Source organism: Andrographis paniculata, unplaced genomic scaffold, assembly GCF_009805555.1.
Source record: "Andrographis paniculata isolate CXL003 unplaced genomic scaffold, ASM980555v1 Contig87END, whole genome shotgun sequence".
Taxonomy (NCBI): Eukaryota; Viridiplantae; Streptophyta; class Magnoliopsida; order Lamiales; family Acanthaceae; genus Andrographis; species Andrographis paniculata.
In genome coordinates, this window is record NW_026137625.1 from 1,805,763 (window position 1) to 1,827,769 (window position 22,007).

Sequence of the window (22,007 nt, forward strand, 5' to 3'; positions counted from 1 at the left end):
TGTTATAATTACATAAATTTAATTTAATATACATATTTTATATCATTATTTATTTATTTATTTTCATCAAATCAATAAACATAATTTTTTTTTTCTCTAATTTAGGTATAATATGTCAAATCATAATCATTAATTTTCTTTTAAAATTAAACAAAACATAGCCATGAATAAAAGAACATTCTTTTCAAAACTATCTAAAAATTTAAATTAAAAATAAAAATAAAAATACATATCAAACTTCTATAAAGAAACGCCCTGTGTTTGTTGTTTGAAGGAATGGATTTTAAATCCTCTGTTAATCTAATTTTTTTTTTTAAAAATATCAAATCAAATATCTATTTTTTATTTTTTATATTATATTAAAAATCAATTTTACATTCAAAATATTACATCAACACCTATTTATATCACATACATGACTCAAAATCCAAACCCACCCAGACAAACGCACTAACAAATTCTTACGCTAAAAGGCTAATTTTTATATTTTTTCAAAGGCAAAATTTTTTAAAGGTGTGTTCGTTTGTAGAATTTCAACAAAATTCTACTATTCATCCAATTTTTTCCCCCCAAAAACATCAAATCAAATACCTATTTTTTATTTTTTATATTATACTAAAAATTAATTTTACATTTAAAACATCACATCAACACCTATTTATATCACATCATACAACTATTCAAATTCAAAATTTTTACTATTCAAATCCCAACTCAAAATCCAAATCCCCAAACAAACACACCCTAAAAGTGATGATTGATGGGTCATACTTTTATAAAAACCCCGTCTTTACGCCTGTCATTCATTCCCGCGCGCCGGAGCGGGTTTGCAATACGGCGGACAAATTTATACCTAGGGTTCCATCAGACATGCTTACCGGCCGCGAAAGTTTGCTCAGGGTCATCGGAAAACCTCGCCGGTTCCTTCCCAACCGCCGCTCCATACTCTCCGATTCATCATCCACTCTTAAGGTACTTAATTCGTCGTTTTTTGCACTTTACAAAAGTTTGAGTGATCAGACCATCTTTTCGTACTTATATGTAAATATTTATTTAGATTTACATATCTTTGCTCGAATTGATTTTGTGCATTTTCGTTCCTGAATGACAGAGTCGCGCAAGCCGGTCCCAGAACGACGATGCCGTGAAGAGTGCTTCAGGGGAGAACAGTGTTGACGGCGGTGCGGAATCAGTGTGTTGTCCTGTCTGCGGAGCTAGGCTTCCGGCACTGGATAATACTGCCATCAATTCTCATTTAGGTAACTGCGACATATATGTATGTATATATACATACATACGCGCGGACGTGTGTGTACTTCCAGATATTAGGCTATCAGTGTATCAAATGTACATGAGAATTTGTACTTACCATCGTCAATTCATGTTTTTCATGTTGCAATCGTTTATTAGAAATGGGCAGAAGGTAGGATTGGTGAAATATAATTTAGCTTATGAGAAAGGAATCTTATTATATTTGAGTTTCCTATGTCCCTTTCTTTGCAGTCCCAACACCAGTTATTATCTAGTCTTGATTATAAATCATAGCTTTGCTATTGATTCTATCCTTTAATTTGAGTCTCGCACAAATGAAGTCTTGAGTAAAAGAATATATGTTTTGCTTGGTATAAGAAAGTGATTTAGTTTTTTTACAGTGATATGGGGATCTTATAATTTAGTCATTGACAGTAGTTCGGTGGGATTAAAAGGATAGTCTAAGGCACAAGATGATATTGTACAAGAATTGATTTGGGTGTTGACTGTTTATCATATTTTACCCTGTGAGCAGTGAGGGTTGTTGTGTGATTAAGTTTCCTTTGTTTCTTAGAGAGCTCTTTAAACTAGCCAAAGCATTTAGACGAAACAATAAACTAAGAACTGTGGCTAGAGTTAAGGAACACTTTCTATTTATTCATTTTGGTTCAGTTTTCCAACAAACCTCGCTCCCTCGTGGCCCTTCCATTATTTTTACCTCTTTCCAGGTGTGTTTGTTTGGGGGATTGGATTAGATTTCCACTGTTCATCCCATTTTTTTCCCCCAAAAACATCAAATCAAACACCTATTTTTCATTTTTTATATTATACTAAAAATCAATTTTACATTCAAACCATCACATCATACAACTATTCAAATTCAAAATTTTTACCATTCAAATCCCATCTCAAAATCCAAACCCCCAAACAAACACACCCTAGTGTACTGACTAAGACCCAGAATTATTCGTGAAGTACACCAGTTATTCATTGCTTTGACCCTTCCCACCTCCTTATTGTATATTTTGTTCAATATTTGATTTTAACAATGCATCGTATAATTGACGGCTGCAGATGAGTGCCTTTCTAGGGGAAGTAAAAGGAAGTTGAGTCAGCTTACACTTCTTGACTTGAATTTCTCACGGTCAAAAATTAAAGTTGAGTCCAGTCCACTGAATGATGAGGGAAATCAAGTTATACTAAGTGATGCTAATAACACATATGGCCAACTTCATAGTTCAACCGAGTTGGATAACTTTGTCGAGAATGTGGTGGAGAAAGATATTGTCAATCACGACTTTGTCTCAGCACCATTATCTTTACAAAGTGACCACCATGTATATGATATGGAAGAATATCCGGACAATTATGACATATCCAAAGTTTTCCTTCCAACATTTATTGTTGGGCGCAGGCATGGTAGTAGACACAAGCTAGATCTCGAATCAAGGATATGCCTCTCCAGAGATCCTGAAAACGTTAGAGATTCAAATGCTATTAAGGTTTGATTTTTATTTTTGGGCCTTTGTTCTATAATTTTGTCCACTTGATTCACTTAATAAGAGAGTGTTATGTGTCCTTTGGCCAGGTACTTTGTGAAGATGGCAAAAATGATGATATGCTCGGTTATATACCGCGGGAGTTGGCACAGTATCTGGCTCCTTTAATAGATCGATTTGACTTAAAATTTGAGGTAACAAAGCTCTACCGTCGAAGGAGTTATTTTTAGAATAGAATATAGTAGAATATTGGTCGCAATTTTGCTAAAAAATAGTTAAAATTCAAACAAAGCATTTACCCTTATTTTAAAATGAGATTCATTCTCATTGATGGTTCATGAAATTGAAGTATATCAGTTAGCCACAAATACGTATGCCATGCATTTTGTTTTGATCATTAACTTTTACTCTCTGCTCAAATTTAATGAAAACACCAAAGTCCCTGTTCAGAACTTCTACCTCGTAAATTCTTTTATATACATATACAATAATTCAGATGTAATAGTAATCTATTGTTACCCTATCTTTCACTTTAAATTCAATTTTATTTTCTTCACATACACATATTCTTAAATATAAAGACTTGCCATCATTCCTATATTCAATCACACCATTCAGTTATTAATTATGAAATCAATGGATCAATAGATTAAAAATTCTTTTACTGTTCAACTTAAGAAACTGCACCAATTCCCACACCTAAGTTTACATCCAAGGCATGCCTTTGTTTTCACTTTCTTCATGCATGTTATCAATGATATGATTGAGGAATGACATGACATCTATTGGTTGTTGGCACTTAGTTGTTTCTAAGATAGGTTTTTTCTTTTAACAGGGACATATAGCTTCACTACCAAAAAAATCTCATGCTGCTGTTCCAATTCAGATTGTGTGCAGTAATGCTCAATTACTTGATCAACTATATAAGGATAACATGTTGCATTTTATGTCATTATGGAGAGATGTCCAATGTGCTGTCAAGCTTAAAGAGACCAATTCCAATGGGACAACTAGGTATCAGCAGAACCTGGTGATGCTTATACAAGACGTTTTAAAGAATCACCCGCATCTTTTTATGGTCAGTGAGATGTCTTTCCTAGGTACCAATTTAAGTACTTGTTATCATTAAGTATAATATGTTTTCTCATTCACAAAATAGTGATAAAGTTTGTTCATTTTGGTGGCTCCAGAAGCATTCACAAAACTTTCAGATGATAGTCAGAGGCTTTTTGCTCGGCTTTACACGCGCAAAGGTGTAATGTTATATCACACTTTTCTTGCAGTGTAGAATGTGTGATGGATTTTATGATTGTTATCTTGCTTTCTTAACATATATTGCCAAGTTTTTAAAGGTCTTGGTGCCAAAGTATGTTTCAAAATAGGTTAGCTGACATGATCATAAATATGATTGTGACTAATCTGGTATCGGCATATAGCGAGTCCAAGCACTGTTAATTGCCTTTGGAAGTTTCCAGCTTCTGGTTTCTGTACATAGTACCCTGTGAATATATTATGAAAGTGGGCGTTCTGCATGGGCAGTTATCAGTAACGTAAATTTACCAATGAATAATCTGCCAGGATTTGTCATTTGATGGATGCTGAATGAACTTCAAATTAACTAAAAAATTGGGTTTGTTTGGTTTGAGTTTGGGGTTAAATAATATTATAATGTGATATTTTGTGAGTGTGGGAAATCAGAGGAAAGAAGATTGTATTTCCACTATATTTGAATTGATAGTACGCAGAGTTAAAAAAATGAGATTACAATGAGGAAAAAAGGAAATAAACAAACTGATTCTCTCAATTAAGGGACTGACTAAATCCCTCAATTTAAGGGATTACAAATCAATTCTCTAAACATATTTGAATTACAAATTGATTCTCCTAACATATTTACATTATAACTCAGTTATTCTTTGACAATCCCCCTCAAGCTGAGGAATAGATGTCTTCCATTCCTAGCTTGAACTATTCAGCCCCTTTGTTAGAACATCTGCTAATTGTTTCTTTTAACATATTTGAATTACAAATTAATTCTCTTAACATATTTGAATAACATATTGATTCTCCTAACATATTTACATTATAACTCAGCTATTCTTTGACACTCCCCCTCAAACTAAGGAATATATGTCTTCCATTCTTAGCTTGGATACAAGATCATGGAAACTTGAACCATTCAGCCCCTTTGTTAGAACACCTGCTAATTGTTTCTCTGATGACATACATACTAACCCTTCTTCTAGTTTTTCTTTGATAAAATATCTATCAATTTAAATATGCTTTTTCCTATCATGTTGTATAAGATTATGAGCTATATTAATAGCTGACTTGTTGTCACAGTAGAGCTTCATAGGACCTTCCCATTTGACTTTCAAATCATCCAAAATGATCCTCAACCATAGCAATTCGCATAATCCTTGAGCAATTGCCCTAAATTCTGATTCTGCTGATGACCTTGCCACTATAATGTCCTCATACATTATAATGTCCCATTTTATTTTTGGGTTGATTCTATTCTTACATCATGTTTCCTCATCAATCCTCTTCCATCTGCTATCTTAGGACATAAGATTCCCATAACATGTCTTCAGCCTAATATGTTCCTGTACCTTTTACCTCTCCGTGTATTTGGTTGTACGTACTTTGTTCATAACCATTCCCCTGAATTGGACAAATTATGTTCTCGATCCGTCAAATGTGTTTTTCTTGGGTACTCTCGAGTTCAAAAAAGATATAAATGTTATTCTCCTCTCACTCGTTGATATTACCTTAGTGCGGATGTCACGTTCTTTGAGTCATCACCATACTTTACAGTGTCATCATCTCCATCCTCAATGCCCTTGACTCATTTTCCAGTTGTCTCCATTCTTAATCCTCCACTTCTAGTCTATAGTCGCCATACATGGGAGCATCAGAACATACCTACTCCACCATCACTTACGCCTATTGATGACTCATCTCCGGTTCCATCTCCTTACCCGGTTGCGACTCCTCAGCACCTGTCGTCCCACGTCGAGGTACATGGTCCACTCGTAATCCAAATCCTATTTATAATTTTCTTAGTTATCACCGTTATATTCTTTCATGTGCAGTGTTGTGACTGCTTTAGACTCTATCACTGTCCTCGCTCTTGGCGTGAGGCTTTGGGTCATTCAGGGTGGTGTTAGACTATGATGGAGGAAATGTCTGCTTTGTACACTAACAATACTTGGGAGTTGGTTCCGTTACCGCTAGGAAAGACACCTGTAGCTTGCGGAAGGGTTTATGCAGTCAAAGTTGGACCTGATGGTCGCATTGATCGACTTAAAGCTCGACTTGTTGCAAAGGGCTTTACTCAAGTGTATGGGAAGGATTATACAGAAACCTTCTTTCCCGTTGCCAAAATGTCTTATGTTCGTCTTTTTCTTTTAATGGCAGCAATGCGTGGTTGGCTCTTCATCAGCTTGACATTAAAAATGCCTTTTTGCATGGTGAGCTTAAAGAAGATGTATATATATGGAGCAATCTCCTGGTTTTGTTGCTCAGTGGAAGTCTGGTCTTGTATGTCGCCTTTGTCGTTCACTCCATGGCTTGAAACAGTCTCCACGGGCATGGTTTGGACGTTTCAGTCTTGTTATTAAAGAATTTGGTATATGACACAATGTTTGTCTGATCATACCGTATTCTTCAAGCATAATTTAGAAGTGTGACTCGTTTACTTAATTGAGATGATATGGATGGTATTACAAAGTTAAAGGAGCATTTACACAATCATTTCTAGACCAAAGACTTAGGACCACTACGGTACCTCTTAGGAATTGAGATTGCCCATTTGGGGTGTGTTTGTTTGGGGGTTTGGATTTTGAGTTGGGATTTGAATAGTAAAAATTTTAAATTTGAATAGTTGTATGATGTGATATAAATAGGTGTTGATGTGATGTTTTGAATGTAAAATTGATTTTTAGTATAATATAAAAAATGAAAAATAGATATTTGATTTGATATTTTTTGGAAAAAAAAATGGGATGAATAGTGAAAATTAAATCCAATCCCCCAATCAAACACACCCTTGAAGAATGGTGTTATCCCATCTAAGAGAAAATATGTTCTTGATATGTTAGAAGAAACATGTATGAATGAATGTAAGGTTATGGATTCCCCTATGGATCCGAATACAAAATTGCTTCCAGGACACGGGAAGCCATTGGCTGATATTGATGTTGGATGATATAGACGGCTGGTTGAAAAACTTGATTATCTCACTTTCACCTAACCAGATATATCATTTGTAGTAAATGTAGTGAGTCAATTCATGCAGTCTCCATGTGACTCACTAGAAGACACTTATGTGTATTTTACGGTATATTAGAGGGTCTCCCGGAAAAGGATTACTTTATACAAATCATGGTCATTCTGAAATCGTTGGATATTCAGATGCTGATTGGGCTGGGTCTCCAATCGATAGGCGTTTTACCTCTGGTTATTGCGTGTTTATTAGAGGCAATTTGATATCTTGGAAAAGTAAAAAACAAGATGTGGTTGCGCTCTCTAGTGCTGAGGCTGAATATCGTGCTATGGCCTTAGCTACATGTGAGCTTCTTTGGATTAAACAATTACTTTGTGAACTCAAGTTATGTGATGTGATGAAGATGAAGTTATGGTGTGATAACCAAACAACACTATACATTGTATCAAATCCAGTATTTCATAAACGAACGAAGCATATCGAAATAGATTTTCACTTCATCAGAAATAAATTATTATCTGGATATATAGATACTAAATATGTGCCTTCAGATGATCAACTTGCAGACATGTCTACGAAAACTCTAGGAGGTCCTAGATCTCAGTTCATCTGCAACAAGCTTGGATCGTATGATTTGTATGCTCCAGTTTGAGGGGAATTGTTAGATTTACTAGATTCATATCCATATTTATATCCATATTCATATTCATATCTTATCCATATTTGTAATTTAGTTAGGATAGATTTTCTAATTTGCTATATATATGTAATATTCCTTTTACTTTTTGGGTGTGTTTGTTTGGGGGTTTGGATTTTGAGTTTGGATTTGAATAGTAAAAATTTTAAATTTGAATAGTTTTATGATGTGATACAAATAGGCGTTGATGTGATGTTTTGAATGTAAAATTGATTTTTAGTATAATATAAAAAATGAAAAATCGGTGTTTGATTTGATGTTTTTTGGGGGAAAAAATGGGATGTATAGTGGAAATCTAATCCAATCCTCCAAACAAACACACCCTTTTTTGGAATAATATAATTCTATTTTTCCCCCTATTTCTCTACATTTACATGTGCAGTTGGCCATAATGAGGCAATATTGTTTTGTCTTTCAGGGCCATGGTTTCGGATGTCTAATATTTCATACTCAGAGATAGCTGACTGCCACCAAGCAGTAAAGGGACTCTTAGGTAAAATCTCATATATACAATTTTTTTTTCTACCTTTTAATTTATTCTCTTTCTTTCATCATTTTGAACTATATGTTGTAAATGGCTTGTACTTCTGCTATTGTAGAAGCAGGCTATGTATGTACCTTTCCATGGGAGAATGGACAAGAAAACAGTATATTAGAGGAGGTCCTTACAACGCTTAGCGTTGATGAGCTACGTGAAGCTTTACGGGTGCTTAATGAGGTTTGTGATATGCACAGTTTTTCCTAGTTGTAGAAGTACACTGTAGTTAGAGGCACTTGGGAAATGCAACGTTGTCTCGTGCTGCAGAGAGGTGCCTTATGAATCCTATCCTTCACCTTTTCATTTTTAACTTTATATTAAAGGGAAACAATATCTAGGGTAAGAAAAAGTCATATTTCGATGTTGTAACCATCTTTTCCTTCTACACTGTGGTTCTCGTTAAGGGTGGTCATCTATTGTGTGTGTGGATATTTTGCATTGACTTTTTTTTACTATCAGTATGTCGTTTACTTGTTTTCGTAGTTTTGAGATGTAAAAATTGGTAAAGTTTAGGAAGTACATTTTACATTCATTACTCAATTACCTTGCACCGATGTTTGATGGTCTGGGTGGATTCCCTATATTGTGTATTTTATCATTAAAAGAATTCCGAAATTGCAATATTTTGGATCTTGGACTTCTTGAGGTTGGTTAACTGTATCTGCTACAATTAACCAAGGCCATAGCTACAATGTGCACTAGATATGGCAATAAATTCACCTTAACTATCTACTTGCACAAATAGTTGTCTAGTGTGAAAGCAGCCTATGCTCCTTGGAGAAGTGAGAGAGATGCATAACCAAATTTAAAAAGCTATGAATTTGATCGTCTCAAATGATATTTCAGAAATGTAGCCATGGTACACGAAAGCAAGACCTTATTGATTTGATTTTATCTTCAAGGAAGAATTTGATAAGGTACATTTCAGGCGATTCATTTTGTGTGCATCAATTCCGGACTATTCTCTCACTTGCTTTAGCATTATCATTTCATGCAGGCCTGAGCTGCAGAGCTTTGTGATAGGAATAACGGGTTCATGTATCAGAATATCTCCATTAGCTGAATCTCTAATATGGCGTGCTGAAGTGAGTTTCTTTTGTTTAATGCATATTGCTCCTTACACATAAATGCATTGTGTTTAAAAGATTATGTTGTTTACATTGGTGGCCACAGCTCACAAGAGTGGACAGCACATTCTATTAGGATATATATATATATCTTAATATAAAACCAAATATGATTATGCTTTCTTCATCAATTAAGAATATAGTGAATGAAGTGAGTAGTAAACATGACTCAATATCAAGACCACAGTCCATGTCCAATGCCTTCGCTGGCAACGTCCAATGCTCGTCTGTTCTCTGGCCTTAACTTCAAGACTCTTACTGATTCAACAAAATGCAGCTGTGAGCTGTTAACTTATCTATACCCTGATGTTAAACACACAATCTATGCTTAAACTAAGGCTTAAATATACAGATAACATTTCATCAGGGCAAATATAGTCACAAGTCTTACTATGCTCTCTCCTTCAGTTTGCCTGTGTAGCATAGTTTTAAGAGGAGGATTTGAAGCTTGAATGAATTGCATCTCAACATCCTGCTTCAGCTTGATAAGAAATCAGATATATTTCGTTTCCGAAGATTTGGCAGATACTTGCATGTCATGATCAATTGCAAGTTCGCAAATCTTATGCATGGATGCATCCTTGTTTCTTGATCATTATTTATTGTGGTTAAGTTCTAATCTATTATTTTTTTTCTCCTTGTACAGAGGCTTTTCTTCCTTAATGGAGAACAAGATCTATCATCATTTTTATTAGTTGATTTAGGCATTGTGAAATATCCTGCTTACAGATGTATAATCTCGGGGCAGATCTTTTCAAACAGGAGTGATTTCCTCGCTTATGAAGAGGTATGATTTCTGTCTGAATGTGTTCATGAAAACATGTAGGGCCATTTGATGGATAATTATTACTGCAGGCTATTGAAATCTCACAAATAATGGTCGAGTCACTTGATGAGAACAAATGTGAGTTAGTTTTAAGATGTATAGAGGTTTCTGCTTCGCGCATGTCAACTTCTTTGGAAGCAAGCACGCCGTCAGGTGGTGAATCAAATGCATCTTTTCTATTCTATTTTTCGGCTCCATGGGTCTACTCTAAGGTGGTCTTATTAGGTATCTCGTTTTTCGAGCGTGAGAAGAGGTAATGGTATTCACTTTTAAAATCTTTTTTCATTTGCAACACCTTTTCTGAAAGTTTGTAACTAATATTTTAATGCTGCCCAATTGCTTCTAAGTTTACCTTAACTGAATAAAGTGTTAATTTAGGTGTGTTCACTTTGAGCATGTAAAGAATGACTTTGCTAGAGCTAATGGGTGACTTTGTAGCAATCTCACCAACTAGTTCTCTGGGAAATCAGAGATGAGAGAAAAAAAGATTATGTATTTCCTCGTTGTTTTGAGTTGATAATAGACGGTGTTAAATAGGGGATTGCAAGGAGAAAAATGCAAAGTAATTAACTAATTCCCAATTTAAAGGATTGACTAATCCCCTCAATTTAAGGAATTACAAATTGATTCTCCTAATAGATTTATAGAGCTGTCAGCTCAGATACTCCATAACACTCCCCCTCAAGCTGAGGAATAGATGTCCTTCATTCTAAGCTTCGATACAAGATCATGGAAACTCGAACTGTTCGGCCCCTTTGTTAGAAAATCGGCTAATTGTCTCTGATGGAACATAGGACATACATACTAATCCTTCCTCCAGTTTTTCTTTGATAAAATATCTATCAATTTAAATATGCTTTGTCCTATCATGCTGTATAAGATTATGAGCTATATTAATAGCTGACTTGTTGTCACAATAGAGCTTCATAGGACCCTCCCATTTGACTTTCAAATCATCCAAAATGATCCTCAGCTAAAGTAATTCACATAATCAAGAATTTTGATTCCGCAGATGACCTTGCCACTACATTCTGCTTCTTGCTCCTCTATGTCACTAGATTACCTCCAAGAAAAGTACAATACCCTGTAGTTGACCTTCTATCCACTAGGGAGCCAGCATAGTCAACATCGGTGTAGGCTTCCAGAGTAAGAGTCCTTCTTGAACAAGGTTTCTTTCCTCAGATTACCTTTCAAGTAATGCAGTACTTGTGAGTAGCCTGAAGACGAGGTTTTCTTGGATCATGCATGAATTGACTGATTATACTTACATAATATGCAATGTCTGGTCGAGTGTGAGCAACGTATATGAGTTTGCCAACCAACCTTTGGCATATTCTTTTATCCACAATTGGTTCTTCTTTAGCTTCTTCCAACTTATAGTTTCGATCTATTGTAGTAGAGATCGGCTTACACCTAATTTCCTCTGCCAATAAATCTATCACGTACTTTTGCTGAGATAAGAAGATCCCTTGTGTGGAATATGCCACCTCAATACCAAGGAAGTACTTTAATTTTCCCAGTTCCTTTATTTCAAATTCTTTCATTAGTCTCAGCTTCAATTCATGCTTCTCTTTCTCATCATTTGTAGTCACTATGATGTCGTCCACATAGACTAACATTCAACTGAGATAAATCTTGGCAACTCTAGCCGAATTCTCAAAGGTGATTTTGAAAACCTCTGGATTGCAGCAGACGACAACAAGGCATGACATCGAGGGTAGCGCAACAGTGGAGGTCGACACACTGCCGCCACCGGTGATTCCGTTGCTGTAACTAGAAACCAACCCTAGATTGCCAATGAACATTGCAACTTTCGTCCTTTGACGGTTAAGATCTGATAGGCTGGTTAGCCCGTGCTAATCAACAATTTGAGATTCATAACCCTAGTTTAACGATGAAGGTGCCATCGGCCGTGATGACCATAGAAGAGGTTGCATTGTACTGGTCAATTTGGTTGCGTTCTCGAAAATCGAGTTTAACATGGGATACACTTGTTTGTGGTAAGATTCGATATGGGTTTCATGGAAAATCCTTTTGGACGATTGGTGGACATTAAACAGAAAGGATCAGTGGATGACTACGAACTCTATTTGTTCAATTGGATAGCCAAGTTTTGGATTTGACAGATGTGCACTATCAGGGTTACTTTAGGACAAGTCTAAAGGATCCGATTCAAAATTCCCTCCGCCTTTTTTCGGCCTAGGGATTTAAAAACGGCCATGGAGTTGTGTAGAAGCATTGGGGATAATCTTTAGGTGCAAGCTAGCAGACAGCTACCGCAAAATTTGAGCAGCCCGACACCGCACGTAAGCTTTATTTCCAGAGCAAGCAACATGATTAGGGTTTTAACAACAGAGGTCAACCATAATGGATTTATTAGCAAACTTTTTGATAATCCTTCCGTGGCTCAATTGGAGACAACTAGTCAATCAACAGTTACTCTTCTCTCACCCCAAGAATTTGTTGAATTGCGAGTCAAAGGTCTGTGTTCTTGTTGCAAGAAACCATACACCCTGAAACATAAATGCCCCGTTAAACAATTGCGTGTTGTGATAGCTGAGGAAGGCGAATATGTCTTAGATCTTCAACAATTTGAATATATGTAAGTACCGAGCATGAAGATTGGATAGGAGAGCAAGTAGATGCATTGATCGAAAAAAGAACCTTAGCGTTTTTCTTTGTAGAGGGCTTTCCGAGCCAACGGACTATGTGGTTGCATGGAGTTTTGTGAGGAAGGAAGGTAACAATATTAATTTGTAGTGGCGCTAGTCACAATTTTATATTTTTTTCCTTAGTATTCACTTTACGACTCCTACCCGATCGTACAAAAAGATTTGTAGTTCAGCTAGGGGATGGACAAAGACTGGAATCCGAAGGGTTATACCGGGATGTTATGGTCTCATTATCGGGCTGTAAGGTAACGACCGATTGTTTTGTGTTTCCCCTCAAGGATATTGATGTTATTTTTGGTACAGCTTGGTTAGCCATATTGGGTGAGGTCTGAACAAATTGGGGAGCGTTGACTATGTCATTTAAGCGGAAAGGTGGTCAAGTAGTGCTGACGGGTGACCAAGCCTTTGTCGTAATCCAATCATCCGAGAGATGTTGGATTGAGCCCATGATGAAGGAGAACAAGAACAAAATCAAATTTTGCTTAAGTGGGCCGGACAATTGAACGATGAAACGACTTGGAAGTGTAGCTCATTTCCAATTCTCATACTTCGACCTTAGGGACAAGGTTGATTTGAAAGGGGATGAAATTGAGAATAAAGAAAGTGGAGTCTCGGCCATTGTTTATATATCTACGAAGGGTACGGGCTTAGGCCTCCTATTTGTGGGTTTAAATTTTATTTTTTAGCTTTTCTATTAAAATATTATATTTTGAGTTGGGCTTGCCTTTAGCTATTAGGTGGAATTATTTTATTTTTAGTAAGTAGGATTTAGTATAAATATTTAAATATATTAGGGTTTAGAAAACATTATTCTTGATATTGAAAATAAAGGAGCTTGGTGGCTTTTAGGCAAGCAGTTGATTCCGTTTGTTTATTCTATGGGCAAACGATTGATATCGTTTGATTTTAATGTTTTTATCTTGTTCTAACAAACAGTCAAATAGTCAAACATGCAAAAAATTGAATGAAATCAAGTGGACAAAGTCATCATTAGTTAGTTGTATGGTAAATTGTTGCATTTAGATGTTTATTGTACTTGAAGATACTTATTGAGCATATCATTTATGTTTGATCTTAGAAAATTTCTGTGTAGAATTCTTCTGGGAGTTACATTTTTAGCTTTCATAGGTACATTGAAGCCATATCTCTGCTCAGACAGCTGTTAAGTACATTTATCTCTGATGGAAGAAGGGGGTATTGGACTTTAAGACTGTCGGTTGATTTAGAACATCTTGGCCGCATAGATGAAAGCCTTCAGGTTGCAGAAGATGGTTTACTTGATCCATGGGTACGTGCTGGATCAAAAGTAGCCTTGCAAAGGAGAGTGTTGCGCTTGGGGAAACCACCGAGGCGATGGAAAATACCCAATTATGCAAAATATGTTGCGAGGAAGATTCCGGAGGTGAGTGTAATTGAAAGAGTTGCATAAAACTTCCTTGGTGTTCCGACTTATGGAAGCTCCACTTCATTCCAAAGCTAATACCAAAACTCCACAATCACTCTGTATTCTGATCTACGCTACCATTTTGTTGGTGTCGAACATTTCCATTTCCGTGATATAATTTGGCTAATTGTTTGATTGGATTGAAAATTAGGTTCGTGTTCAAGGAAGACCCTTGAATTGTAAAACAGGGATGAAGAGCGTATTTTACGGCGAAGATGGAGCGCAATGTGGGGTAGAACAGCTTGCACTGCAATATTATGCCGGGGAAGGAGGTGGTTGGCAGGGCGTTCATTCAGAGAGCGGCATTTGGCTAACCATTTTCGGCCTCTTGATGTGGGATGCTATATTTGCTGATGTACCAGATGTTTTCCGCACCAAATTTCAGGTAACTTTTGGGGCCAAATTAAAAGTAGAGAATTCAGCGGTAGCATATCTATGTGTTAACAGATAGCACACGATATAATTAATAACAATATAAACTAACAACACGTGCCATAGTTCTACACAATACATCCTATTATTGATTTTAGAACAAAAGATATATTTATGTGCTGTGTTAAATAAAAATTTGTTTTACATGTGTTGACCGGAATGAATCAGTACTATGCTGATATATCCCGCTGTCCATTTCCAAACTAGAGAATAATTATTAGCAAAAATCTAGGCACTGCTCGAATAATTAAAGCATAGATTGCAGGAAATGATGGTCCATGTTTTTATTTTGAGCGTGTAATTTCTAAAATTAGTTTTTTGCTACATACTTGTAATGCTTTTCCTTGCTTAGTTGTAGCGCAACACTAAACTAAAACCTTGTTATGTAGGCGAGCCTTTTAGAACTGTTTGTGCTTCTTAGCCACCATAAATCGGAGAAAGCTAATTGCTCGTAGCAAGCAAAGTACCTTTGTTCAAACCATGCATGTCCATATGGATCTTTAATCACTAATCAATTGGAGAGTTGATTTCTATGGTTATGGTGTCACCTCTGGCTGTTCAAGAACAAGAAAAGGCGACGTAGTTGTTCCTGCAGTAAAATCTATTTTTTCTGACTGGGGAATTGAAGGTTCCGATTTGTCTTGTCTTGTGCTGTGCAGACAGCACCCTTGGATCTCGGCAGCGACAGCTTCTACGAAGCCAGAAAAGGCCCGATAGAAGCCCTTCTTGAGAAAATCCACAACGGCATGGCAGAGGAGATGCTCATCACGTCGTGGGAATCACAGGCGGGAACTGCGTGTCGAGGGGTCAACTGGGAGAAGCATTCGCTGTGTGATCTGCGAGCGGCTGTCACATGCATAGGGGGGCCCAGCCTCTCATTGTTGTGCCGCCATCTGGCTCAAGATTACCGCAGCTGGTCCAGCGGGATGCCCGACTTACTCCTCTGGCGCTTCCTCCGCGACTCCTACAGAGGGGAAGCTAAGCTTGTGGAAGTGAAAGGCCCCCAGGATAGGCTCTCGGAGCAGCAACGAGCATGGCTTCTGCTTCTAACTGACTCTGGCTTTCATGTCGAGATCTGCAAGGTAAGTTAACGTCCACTAATGAATAATTTGAATTGAGCTATTATTATCATCATCATCATCATTATTATTATTATTATTAATTCCTTTGTAATAAGCAGATATTATTAAAATTATTAGATTAATTTACTTTTTTCTTTCAATTATTATTATTTCTTTTTTTTTAAAAAAAAACTTTAAAGCTCTTAAAAGTTTGTTTAGATGGAGTCTGTTGATCTGTTTGATTTAAATGAAAGACAAAAAAGAGGAAGAGGTTTTAATGGAGGAGAAAGAGGAGAAAATATTAAAATTAGTGTGTTGGATTTATGTGGAATGGAATAGAAAAATACAAAATAAAATCAAATACTTTTAGTATTTTGTTCATATAATAAATAAATAAAGAAAAATAAAAATATTTAATAAGATTTGATTAATTTATTTAAAAATATAATTATATATTAGTTTATATAATAAATTTGATTAAATGTAATTTTTTATGTAACAAATTTGATTAAAATGTTTAATTAAAAATATTTTAAAATATAACTAAATAAATGCAATTTATATTAGATCATATAAATTTTATTAAAATCAAAAGATAGATAAATAATAATTTTACGTACAAATAGCTATATATATAACCAAATTTATATAAATTAGGTTAATTATAAAAATTAATTCTAATAATTTATATTAATTTAAATATATTTATTTGATTAAATCAATTATTAAAATTAAATTCAACCATGTTTATTCAAATATATTTTGTTATATATATAATTATATACTTAGTTGTTATAAAATAAGTAGATAAGTAAACTATATAGATAAAGATATTTTTATATATAACAATATATGTGTTTAGTAAATAGAGGGAATTATATAATATTATATATATATGTATGTATGTTTGTATATTTCATAGAGAGAGATACACAGATGAGAGAGATTGAGATTGAGATTGAGAGACATAAGACACCAAGGAGAGATTGAGATTGAGAGACATAAGACACCAAGGGTGTGTTTGTTTGAGGATTGGATTTTAAATATATTATTCAAACACATTTATTTTTCTCAAAAACATCAAATCAAACACCTATTTTTTATTTTTTATATTATACTAAAAATTAATTTTACATTCAAAACATCATATCAACACCTATTTACATTACACCATACAACTATTCAAATTCAAAATTTTTACTATTCAAATCACAACTCAAAATCCAAAACACCCAAACAAACACACCCCAAAGTCATCACATTTATTTAATCAATCACCTATTTATAGGCAATTTACAAACATATTAGTCTATACAGATTTATAACAACTATCATATTAAATGAATCATCAAATGATTTCAATTAATTGACACATACACAAGACATCTCATAACACTCTTTTATGTATCACTAATTGTAACAAATACGTCTCACTAAAATCTTGTTACCAAAAAAATTCAATGGGACAAAAATTCTAGTCAAGGAAAAAAGTAATAATTCATGCATTAAAATCTCGCTCTCCTTGATGTGGACATCAATTGAAATCCCGTTCCCCTTGATGTGGACATCAATTGAAATCCCGCAATCGACGCATCCCGATGTTTTTTTATCAATTTTTCGAACATTGCAGTCGGTAAAGTCTTAGTTAATAAATATGCTAAATTATTATTGGATCAAATCTACAACATATCTATTTCATCATTTTTCTAAAGATCATGAGTAAATAAAATTTTTTCGGTAAAATATGTTTCGTTCTATCTCTCTATTGATATATCCTCATTTCAATTGCGTTATACAAACAATATTATATTCATATAAATAACATGAGAATTATCATTTCCAGATCTCAAACGACAATTTTTTAAGATATGGTAAGTCATTGATCTCAACAATACACATTCTTTAACTAGTTTCATGAATTGCTATTATTTCAGCATGATTCAAAGATGTTGTGGTTAATATTTGTTTAGTGGATCTCCAGGATACCACTGTACCGCCGCAAGTAAATATATAGTCAGTCTGAAACTTGACTCTATGCGGGTCAGAAAGATACCCATCCTCTGCATATCCAATCAATTCATGTCGGGAATTCTTTGAATATAATAAACCGAAATCAATCGTTCTTTGGAGATAACGAAAAATATGTTTAATGCCTTTCCAATGTCGTTGTATTGGTATTGCACTAAATCTTACTAATAAATTTACAGCAAATGCTATGTCTGGTATTGTATAGTTAATCAGATACATTAGTGCGGCAATAACACGTAAATATGGTACTTCAGGACCGAGTGCTTTCTCACCCTCTTCTTTTGGTCTAAAAGGATTCTTAATATGATCGAGAGTTCTAACGACCATTGAAGTACTTAATAAATGTGTTTTATCCATTGCAAATCGTTCAATACCTTTTGGTTATAAGCAGATTGATGAATCAAAATTATATTTTCCAAATGTTCTAGTTGTAGACTAAGGCAGAATTTCATTTTTTTTTGAAATCTTTGATTCTAAACTCTCTTTTCAAATATTTAATAGTTTTTTGGACCTCTTCAGGGGTTCCAATCAAATTCAAGTCATCAACATAAATAACTATTATTAAAAATTTTCTCCCATTTTTTTTTCTTATAAAAACAAATGGGAAAACAGAATCAATGACATATTCCTCTTTTAATAATGATTCAATGAGACGATTATATCAGATACGACTAGATTGCTTGAGCTCATACAAAGATTTTTATAATTTAATAGAACAACATTCTTTTGGCTTTGTTTTGTATGCTTAAGGCATACTGAATCCTTCAGGGATTCTCATATAGATTTCAATATCTAATGAGCTATGTAAATAGACAGTTACGACGTCCATCAAACGCATATCCAAAATTTTATGTACTGCCAAACTGACAAGATATCAAAATATTATTTCATCAATTATTGGATAATATGTTTTATTAAAATCAATTTCAGGTCTTTATGAAAAACCTTGGGCAACAAGTCTTACTTTATATCTGACAATATCATTATTTTTATTTTATTTTTCGAACAAATATCCATTTATAGCCACAGGCTTAACATTTTTAGGTGTTTGTACAATAGGCTCGAAAAACTTTTCTTTTTTTTTAATGAATTTAATTTAGACCGGATCGCATCTTTTCATTTTGGCAAATATTTTCTTTTCTGACATTCATTAACTGGTCTAGGTTCAAGATCCTCATCATTTTCCATTTAATCAAGTGCTACATTATATGCAAATGCATTATCTATAATTATGTCCTTTCGGTTTCAATATTTTTCAGTAGTAATATAATTTATTGAATTTGCAATAACATCATTCTCTTCAAGAGAAATTATTTCTGGTTCAACTTCTTCATGAAGTTCATTAGGATTAAATTTTTTCAGAAAGTTTATTAGAATCAATTTTTTTAGGAAACATTCAAACCTTCAACTTATTCCTATTTTTTTTCGAGAATTTTTATCTTTGGAACCTAAAGGTCTGTCACGCTTTAGACGTGCATTCGTTTCATTAGCACTTTGAATATGTCCTTCAGGAACAATAATTTTCGCCGGTGCATTATTTGCAGCTATATATGATCTGGTGACTATACTGGGTCGCAAAAAACATCAAGTAACTGATTTGCTATCCGCTGCAAATGTACAATTCTTTGCAATTCTAATTCACTTTGGCTATTACGAGGATCAAGAAAATTGAAAGGTACTTTCCAAATAATTTCCTTTTTCAATTGATCAGTTTCTCCCCTAATGTCGAGAAATGCGACTCGTCAAAATGGCAGTAAACAAATCGAGTTGTAAATAAATCACTAGTTAATAGTTCAAGATATTTAATAACAGATGGTAATTCATACCTCACATATATCTCAAATCTCAGTTGGGGGACCATTTTTTTTCATTTGGGCGGTGCTACTGGCACATAAACTACGCACCCAAATGTTCAAAAATATGATATATTAGGTTTTTCATTGTACAACAATTGTATGAGAAGTAGCTATGATAGCTTGTCGGTCTTAATCTTATTAGTGTTGCTGCATGCATAACTGCATGTCCCCAAGCAGATACGAGAAATTTATATTTCATTAACATAGGTCTGACAATTAATTGTAGTTTTTTTTTATAAATGTTTCAGCTAGACCGTTTTGAGTACATACAAACGGTACATAATGCTCAATATCAATTCCTATAAACATGAAATAATCATCAAAGAATTACCAACGTTGTCAAGACAAATTTTATTTATTGGGTGAGTTGAAAACTGTGCTCATAATTTAATTATTTAAGCAAGCAACCTTGCAAATGTCAAATTGCGAGTGGATAATAAACATATATGCAACCATCTAGTAGATGCATTGATAAGTACCATAAAATATTTAAATAGTATGCGACCATCTAGTAGATGCATTGATAAGTACCATAAAATATCTAAATAGTCTGTATGGTGGATCTATTGGTCCGTATATAGCACCTTGAATTTGTTAGGTGACATAAACCACAAACCGCATTCTAGCAGCCCTAAAAGGGGGAAGGGTTAAGGATTTACCCGGTGTAATATAAAATTGGAGGGGATTCAGTTCTCACTTTTATTGGTGATGGTTTAGTTATTAATTTCTCTTTTGAGCAAACAACATATGTCAGCTTATTTGTATTTAATACCTTTTGAATTTTCAAATTATGACCATGGGTATTTTCTAAAATTTGCCTCATCATAATATTACCGGAATGCCCAAACCGGTCATGCCAAATTATAAAATATGTAGACTCTAGGTCTACTAAATATGTTTCAACTGTATTAATCTTTGTGTAATATAATCCGAAAGATAATTTTTCTAATATATATTTGTGTCCAATAATGAATTTTGTAATCAACAAAAATTTATTATTTGTCTTATTTGATGTCCAATGTGATATCCATTTATGCGAATATCATTAAAACTCAACAAATTTCTTTGAGATTTGCTAGAAAATAGTGCATTTTGGATAAATTTTACTCATTCGGGGAGAAATATTATTGCTCTTCCGGAACCCTCAATTAATTTCACATAACCATCTATAGTATTCACCTCAATTTATCCCAATTTCAGGTTGGTAAAATATTTCTTATATTTTAGAATGATATGATCAATGAGGCATAAATTGTCTTCCATATTATTCATTGTAGTGCATTCATCATTTATATTTCTTCTTGAAGAAATATCACAAAATAAATATATCAGAAATTTAAACAAAATTAATAACTGTTATATTATTACCAAATATGAGGTAAAAATAATTATATATAAGGAGTTTCTAATATATATTATTACATTGCACCTTTAAGGTGTTCAAAATATAAATCATCCGAATTTTTAAAACATCCACCTTCAGGGTCTTCAAAATATAAGTATCATAAATTTTAAATATGTACCTTTAGGGTACGCAATATATAATATTGGGGGATTTCATAATATGCACCTTCATGGTGTTTAATATATATCTCAATATACACCATTAGAGATTTTAAAATATAAATTTTCAAGGTTCTCAATATACACTTTTAGGTGCTTAATATACACCATCAAATATTTTTAAAATATGAACTTTCAGGATTCTTACAATATAAACCTTCAGAGTTACCAAAATATTTATCTTCTGGGTATATAAAAAAAATCATACATCTAATTGTGTGTTAATAATTCAATATCACCACCACTAGCATTATTTTTCAGATTTATTTACTAAATATTGGCATCTTCAGGTGCCGTTTTCTCTATAATAGCTAGTGAAAAAATTGAAAATTTATGTTAGTAATAATTTTATTGAAAGAAAATAATTAAATAAATAACTCAAACTTTTGGCAGAGCTTCCGCAACACTTTGATATTTTTTTATGATATTCGGGCAGAATTTCAAGATATTTTTTTTATTCTCTTCTAATGCAAATTTTGCAATCTGTTTAAATTGATTTAAAAAATCACAAAAAAATATGTTATCTGCAAAAATTCGTACTAATAACATGTTATAAAATATATAAAATAAGTAGATAAATTAACTATATAAATAAAGATATGTGTATAGATATAACAATATATGTGTTTACTTTGTAAATTGAGAGAAGTATACATATTAGATATGTATATATATATATATATATTTGTGTGTTTGTATATTTGAGAGAGAGAAAAGAGATGAGAATGAGAGAGAGATACAAGTATTATATTTAAAATGTGTGTTTTGAAGAGTTCAAATAACAT

The 22,007-nt window shown here is 33.8% G+C and overlaps 2 protein-coding genes across 3 annotated transcripts; both read left to right on the top strand.

Annotated features, from left to right (window-relative positions):
• The first annotated feature begins 807 nt into the window (after positions 1 to 807).
• Positions 808 to 15,936, top strand: LOC127242620 (fanconi-associated nuclease 1 homolog). 2 transcript variants are annotated; one of them, XM_051262221.1, is made up of 15 exons: positions 808 to 972; positions 1,112 to 1,259; positions 2,326 to 2,753; positions 2,840 to 2,944; positions 3,586 to 3,850; positions 3,941 to 4,003; positions 8,094 to 8,168; positions 8,275 to 8,393; positions 9,060 to 9,130; positions 9,211 to 9,298; positions 9,987 to 10,127; positions 10,196 to 10,419; positions 13,967 to 14,240; positions 14,434 to 14,667; positions 15,374 to 15,936. In XM_051262221.1, exons 1-15 carry the CDS (start codon positions 871 to 873, stop codon positions 15,803 to 15,805), a joined length of 2,769 nt encoding a protein of 922 aa, XP_051118178.1. In that variant the 5' UTR covers positions 808 to 870; the 3' UTR covers positions 15,806 to 15,936. The 2 variants fall into 2 exon arrangements, with proteins under 2 accessions (XP_051118178.1, XP_051118179.1); XM_051262222.1 differs by lacking the exon at positions 15,374 to 15,936 and adding an exon at positions 15,104 to 15,328.
• LOC127242621 (uncharacterized mitochondrial protein AtMg00820-like) lies at positions 4,010 to 6,638 on the top strand. The gene is made up of 2 exons (XM_051262223.1): positions 4,010 to 6,093; positions 6,171 to 6,638. Exons 1-2 carry the CDS (start codon positions 5,924 to 5,926, stop codon positions 6,325 to 6,327), a joined length of 327 nt encoding a protein of 108 aa, XP_051118180.1. The 5' UTR covers positions 4,010 to 5,923; the 3' UTR covers positions 6,328 to 6,638.
• Positions 15,937 to 22,007: the final 6,071 nt, after the last annotated feature.